Source organism: Trypanosoma equiperdum, assembly GCF_001457755.1.
Source record: "Trypanosoma equiperdum strain OVI genome assembly, contig: ctg_1743, whole genome shotgun sequence".
In the NCBI taxonomy this organism is placed as follows: Eukaryota; Euglenozoa; class Kinetoplastea; order Trypanosomatida; family Trypanosomatidae; genus Trypanosoma; species Trypanosoma equiperdum.
The window spans coordinates 19019-25491 of NW_027123775.1; the positions used below are offsets into that span (position 1 = coordinate 19019).

General features: G+C 48.8%; 4 protein-coding genes across 4 annotated transcripts in view; all 4 read right to left on the reverse strand.

Annotated features, from left to right (window-relative positions):
• Nucleotides 1–313: 313 nt before the first annotated feature.
• On the reverse strand, nucleotides 314–1198 carry TEOVI_000556100 (uncharacterized protein; the record flags this gene model as incomplete). The annotated part of the gene is made up of 1 exon (XM_067223034.1): nucleotides 314–1198. One exon carries the CDS (start codon nucleotides 1196–1198, stop codon nucleotides 314–316), a length of 885 nt encoding a protein of 294 aa, XP_067079135.1.
• Nucleotides 1199–1569: 371 nt separating this feature from the next.
• TEOVI_000556200 (50S ribosome-binding GTPase, putative) lies at nucleotides 1570–4335 on the reverse strand (the record flags this gene model as incomplete). Its single annotated transcript, XM_067223035.1, has 1 exon — nucleotides 1570–4335. The coding sequence occupies one exon, from the start codon at nucleotides 4333–4335 to the stop codon at nucleotides 1570–1572; it is 2766 nt and encodes a 921-aa protein (XP_067079136.1).
• A 1508-nt stretch (nucleotides 4336–5843) lies between these two features.
• Nucleotides 5844–6287, reverse strand: TEOVI_000556300 (uncharacterized protein; the record flags this gene model as incomplete). The annotated part of the gene is made up of 1 exon (XM_067223036.1): nucleotides 5844–6287. One exon carries the CDS (start codon nucleotides 6285–6287, stop codon nucleotides 5844–5846), a length of 444 nt encoding a protein of 147 aa, XP_067079137.1.
• A 166-nt stretch (nucleotides 6288–6453) lies between these two features.
• Nucleotides 6454–6473, reverse strand: part of TEOVI_000556400 (uncharacterized protein) — a gene marked incomplete at both ends in the record, with an annotated part of 963 nt that continues 943 nt past the window's right edge. The window contains one exon of the mRNA XM_067223037.1: nucleotides 6454–6471. Coding sequence (XP_067079138.1) covers nucleotides 6454–6471 — 18 coding nt within the window. The remainder of the gene's footprint in view (nucleotides 6472–6473) is intronic.

The following is a 6473-nucleotide window of genomic DNA, read 5'->3' on the forward strand; positions in this document are numbered from 1 at the left end:
GAGAGGGAAAAAAAGGGGAAAAAAGGTGAATGCGGGGGCAAAAAAAAAAACAACAAAAGCAGTGATGAAAATTATTTAACTGAAACGCAGCAAAACATAGCCGATTCGGCCGAAACGACAAGCGGTAAATGGACATATTCTGCTTCGTAAACAATATGTCTAGAGAGAGAAATCGAGCATGCCCCAACTTGATGATGACGATAGATAGTGAACACTAGCGTAACAAGTGAAAGAAAAAAGCCAAAGGAGAAGTCATCGAGACACGGAACGCTGCAACGCAAGAAGGCATCAAGCACAAAAAAGGAAGGCAACATCACCAGCGGTTAATCGCCTCCTCATTGATCGGCCGATGCCAGGCCCGACCAGTCTCCTGCAACAGGCGTTGCCTCTTCTCCCGGTCAGCAATCTTCGCCCGCGTCCACATCACCTCAGCAACGTGCTTATTATCAAGGTACGCCATCCAGTTTTTCTTGAGAAGTCGCTTCTCATCCATAGCTGTGTACGGTGCTGGTATATCTAATGGTAACGTTTCCTTCTTCGCTCCAGGTGCCCCGCGCGGTCGATACTGAGGTCCGTGCAAAGTAAAATATGTTTTACCGCGGAGCGTAAGTGCCCATGACTGACCCCTAGGACTGTTTATCCACTTCTGCTCCCACTCCTGCCGAGCACGAACTTCGTCGGTGGGTTGGCGAGCCTTCGCCGCGGGGATGGTGCGGTGCGTGTGACATAAATTATTGCTATCGCCCGTTTGCAACACCCCGCCAATGGTCTCAATAGAGTTCTCTGGCACGGTGTAAAACTCTGGGTTGTCGCGAATACCCATGACAATAGGCTTCAAATCCTTAAGAAATTGCTTGTAAATGTTCATCTCCGCTTGCTCCATGAGCTTTCGGCCATCAGCGCAGGCGCTGGCGTACGCTGAAAGAATAAGTTGTTGCTGCTGGTAAAGTGTCAGATCCTCCACGCATGGGTTTACTCGTACGCGTTTGAGGTAACCAGCAGGGGTTGTGACAACTTCTACGCGGCCACCCCACTCGCGCCCCACGACCTCCATGCGATCAAATCGTATCTGGTACTCATACTTGTTATTGTATACAAAGGCCAATATTCGATGGAACTGACGTTCCGACATGAGTCTACCATGGTGCGCCCAAAGCGCGCCACGCACCCGCTCAGTGATACGACGGTACACTTCCATACGATATGAAGTGTACTTCAAACTGGTTTCCCTCGTTTATTTACTAACTCACTCAACGGTTCACTTTAGCTGACGCTATTATTTGGTTGGGCAGGGAACCTGCCACGGTGGTATCAGTGCACTCGCAGCAGATTAACAAATAAATGACTACCTGCAGAGGCACCAGATGCGTACGCGGCCGACTTCCAAGGTTGTACGAGAAGATAATAACAGTAACAATATAAAATATCAGGGAGCTAATTAAATGATTAGAGAGCATAGAAAAAAATATGTGAACACAGAGGAGGGATGTGGGCGACGGGGAAGAAGAGAATAATCGAAGGCGACGGTATACACGGCAAAAACGTTACAACATGCACCAATAAAGCCAACTACCGACCCTTGACTCGAGGAGTTGGCCAGTACGTCTCACGCTCGCCGTAGTGCTTCCACAACCCCACTGGCATGGAGCGGTACGATATTTTAGATGTGCTGTTGAGATGCATTTGCTGCTGGGAGCGAAGAGTTTTCGTGTGGCGGGTCTCATTCATATACTTTGCAGCTGTTACCTCACCTTCAAATTCCTCAAACTTCTCCGTCACACGCCCACAGTTGCGGAGATATGCTTCACACTCTTTCTTGGTCATCCCCCTCATCGCTGCATCCTGCTTCACACGCTCAGTCCTTCTCTTTAGCACTTCCAAAGCTGCCCAGGGTGCGGTGGGTCGCGCAGCAACCGCCTGGCGCATGTACGTGTGCGCTTCCCATTGTGCACGGCGGCCCGCCACGTCGTCACATGCGGCAGAAATCAGCGATGGGCCGAACTTCTTCCCCGCCTTGTACTCAGCAACTCGGCCGTCTGACTCCTCAGCAAAAAACTTGGTCCCTGATCCTTTTTGAAGGCGCGCGCGCCAGCGTGCTTCCTTCGCCTGTTCGCGTTTGCTCCTCGGTTTTTGCGTCTCGCGTTGCGCGTACTGGTCAATAAGGTTCAGGAAGCGAGACACACCACCTTTTGATGAAGCAGGTAGCGTGCGATTTCCACCACCGTTCGTGTTCCCCGCGCCAATTACCGCCGACAGTTCAGTTGTCCTACCCGGAGCTGCACCACCATCACCATTGCCTGGCCCATGCCCAACTCCCAACTGTGCACCATGGTTAGCCACATCCACAGGGCCTCCAACATAACTCGTGCCCCCTACTTCTAGATCGATTACCTTTCCTTTCAGAGCTGAATCACGATCGAATTCTCGAAGTTGGGCATCAGTTTGATCCGGAGTGCCGTCAACGTAGGTTAACTCAAGTGTTGAAGTGTCAGGTCGCTCCAAACCGGTGTTTAGTCGGAAGACGCCGTAGGCGCTTGCGTGTCGTTGAAGTGGATGCGCGCGCCGCCATGCAAGGAACCTTTCTCGCCGCTTTAATTTGGAGTCCCCTCTAGATTTACCAATATGAGGTGCATCATCATCGTTTTGAAAGGTCAGAAGGGGCTCATCGGCCATTGAATCCGATACAGGAGTCGGTACCGCCTCAACGGTGCCTTCCTCATCACAGTCTAACGAAAGAACGAACTTCCGCTCCTTTGCAGATGGTTTTGTATGAAGTGGAGGCTGAGGTGGGGGATGCGGGGATGCAGTCGAGGGCACTAAACTAAGCCCTGGTGCCTTAGCGTCCTTTCCAGCCACTTCCCTCGCGCTTCTGGTAGATTCAAAATAAGCCTTCGCCATCCGCGCCTCTAAGCATCGAGCTTCACGAATTCTCTCCTCCTCCTTTTCGAGTCCTAGCCGCATCTCAGCATCCGCTTTGGCTTTAAGAATTTTTCGAAGTCTGTCACCAGGAATAAGTCCAGAAGTTTCAGCAATAAGTCCTCGCAGCATTTCAATATTAGTCCCATCATTTGCAGAGGTAGGAATAATAAACGGAAACACCTTGCGATACTTTCGGCGATTCTTGGTGATGACACTGTAAATCTGCCGCATGACAGAGCACACGCGCGAATGGGGCACGGAATCGCATTTCGTTAACACGACAAAAAACACTCCATGAAGATTTTCCAACCATGTAAAGTAACGCAAATCCACCTTAGTAAGTCCTCGTTCGCAGTCAATGCAGAGCAGAAGCGTATTCACCGAACGTCTCACACCGAGATACGCATCTGTCAACTCAATTGCCTTATCACGCCACTGCTCAGACATCCCCTCCAGACCAAACCCCGGAACATCAACAAAAGTGAGTTGAAGGCCTCCACCCGGTAACTTCACGAGACCGTTACCCTTCACGTTTAGATACCGCTGCATCTGCTCTGGGGAAACGCTCTGATAGAAGGAAAGTTTCCGCGTCGTGTTGGGTGTGCTGCTTGTCTTCGCTACTTGTTGACCGAGGAGCGCATTCAACAGGCTCGACTTCCCAGCGCAAGCCTTGCCAACAAGGACAATTTCCTGATACAAGTCGTTGATCTCAAAGAAAAAGGTATGCTGATCGTAAAGAGTGGTCCGGCGTCGCCCACACCTCCGCTGCTCCACAGAGGTAGCTGTCGAATGCCCTGCGGAACCGCCTTCTTCATCGTCGCGATACATACCTGCCTGCTTAACCAAAGAATAATGTTGCCCCAACATCACCTTATTCCCTAGGCTTATAGCCTCTTCTGTTATCCTCCCGAAACTAAGAGGCGGAGCCGGTACTAATTTGCCGTTGTATGTGTAGTCCGAAGGATCCGGGTGAGTCACTTGATAAAGTACACGTCGCCGCTTCTCAACAAGCCGTTCCCGGGCCTCCTTAAAGGCGTCAGTCACCAAATCGATAACGTCAGTGCCTATACCCCGAGTTGCCGGGTGATGCTCACCAAACTTCATACGTTTACCAGCGGCAGACACTTCTTGCAATTGTCGTCCGTGAGAAGGATCCAAAACAATGTCGTCGTCTGTGGTGTCTGGAACAGTGCAAAGTACATCGCTGGCGCAGCCACTATCGGCATCCATAAGAGCAAGTCGTGCGCCATTCGGATCCCTTCGTTTGGAGGATGCCAGAAGCGCGTCACCATCCATCACCTTCCTTGTGTCTGACTGCTGTTGCGTGTAGCGAGGTCGGCTGCGCAGCGGCATTCGGCCTAAGAGATCGAATGCAGCGGATGGACCGCACCGCCGTAGTGGAGTTAGCCATGGCATGCAACTTTACGTTTGTGCAAAAGTGCAATTGTAGGGAGGAGAGAGAAGGCAAAACGAAAAGAAAGTGCGCAATAACAATGAATGAAGCGACTCGACACTGCAAAATGGGGTTGTCCCTGCTATAAACAAGCAACCACACATGTCATAAGGTCAATTTAACAACCAAGGCGAAAAGAGCAGCAAAAACCTTCTTCCTCTCCTTTCTGCATTTGACGGCTTTTTCAAATGAAAATAAATGCGTTAAAAAAACAACAAATCGGTTTACTAAAGCCCTACACATACAACATCTTTTGATTTGGCGAATCTTTATTTCCTCTTATTCCTTTCTTTGACTTTCCCTACAACAAATAACAAACATATCGATAGTAGTAAAACAGCTTTTCATAATCTTTAAAATGTACTAGATCCTCCCTCCAACAGGTACAAACATCATTTACTTTTTTTCTGCTTCTTTCTTAATCAAGATGAACCTCCGGGTTTCTACACCCGCCGGAATCGAAAAAAATAATGACAATAATAGTCAGTGCATGACACTGAGAGTCACAATAAGCCTGTTCGTTCGCTTTCGATTCCCCTCACGCCCTCAACACTTCCACAGTTTTGCTCTTCCGTCGCCGTCTCACACAATAGTGGGAAAAGGAGCGTGATACTGAAATGGTCAAGAATAATACAGGTAAACAAATAATATAGATACCGTGCGTTCGATCAACACACACACACAAAAAAAAAATATATATATATATATATAACCTGTGGCAAAAAAAAAAATAATAATAAGCGGCTGCAGCGTAGCATCCGTTGGGACCACAACCTTGCACCTACCTTTCGAATGGAATGGCAGCGGGGTGGCCACACTAACTTTCACCTGAGGTTGTAGAAAAAGGGAATGAAGGAGAGTGGGGACAGTTAGGGAAGCCCCCATAATCCCTCATGATAGATTGAAATTACTTGTGACGCGACCAGGGGACTAGAGTGACACGGACGTACAAGTATAGAGATCCCCAAACAACACCTCTCAAAATCCCACTGCATATCTCCTCTGGTTGAGTGAAGAGCTTTTCAACCCCCTCTACCTCAACCATCACGTGACACCGCTTTTCACAGCGGGAGCGGCACTCTCATCCGTATAACATTGATGCCTTCCCCCCACGTAGTGCATCTGCACTTCTTTGACCGTAACTACGCGGCACGACAGCAGTGCCAAATTACATATGGTTTCAAGCACATGCCACAAAGTAAATAACAAAATCATCGACGCGTGTTTTGCCTGTATCGTCGCCGTGGTTATCGTAAACTCACGCCCTCCACCTCCGTAAATACATGATCCCATTCTCATCTCAGTTATTTATGTCTCCCCCGCCCTCAATAACATGTTGGTTCTTCAATTAAGAGACAAAAACAAAAAGTTCATCACATGAAATACACCCTCCTTAACGTAATTAACCTCATACATAAAACGAAAGGATATATTTGGCGATGAAAAACTGAACATGGAGCGTAATACGATCCTATTTGTCGGCCTCCCGCGCACGGACCCTGATATAGTGAAGAACGGTCTGCAGGTCATGCTTCAGCAGCATCAACTCCGAATTTTCGCGTTCGTACTTCTCGCGAGCCTCCGATAGTTCTCCTCTGCTGCTATCGACAGCCACATGCTGCTTCTTCAGCGTTTCCAATGTCTCCCGAGAAGCGTGCTTTTGATCAGTCAACAAACGCTTTAACCCTTCAATGTCTCCATTCAACTCCTTCATCTCATTATTTAAGGCATACCGCTGTTGCACCAACTTACTTTCCATGTCAGCCACGCGTGCCTCACGAATGTCTCTTTCCTTCGTCGTGGTCAACAACTGATCCTTCACGTGAGTACCACGGCGTAAATGGAACAACTGATCCTTCTGCAGTTGCCGTAGACGTTCACGTTCTCCCTTCGTAGCCTCAATTTCAGCCTTCATCCCATTAAATATTTCAGCTTTTGCCTTGTCACGAGAGTCGGTGGTAGCGTTCACCTTCACCTCGTGGGCACGATATAAGTCTTGGGCAACACGATTACTTGAATCAAATGATGCTCTGGCATCCTTCAGACGAGATGGCAAGTCTTTGACATTTACACGCCACCACTCAGGAAGGTCCGTCTCGTT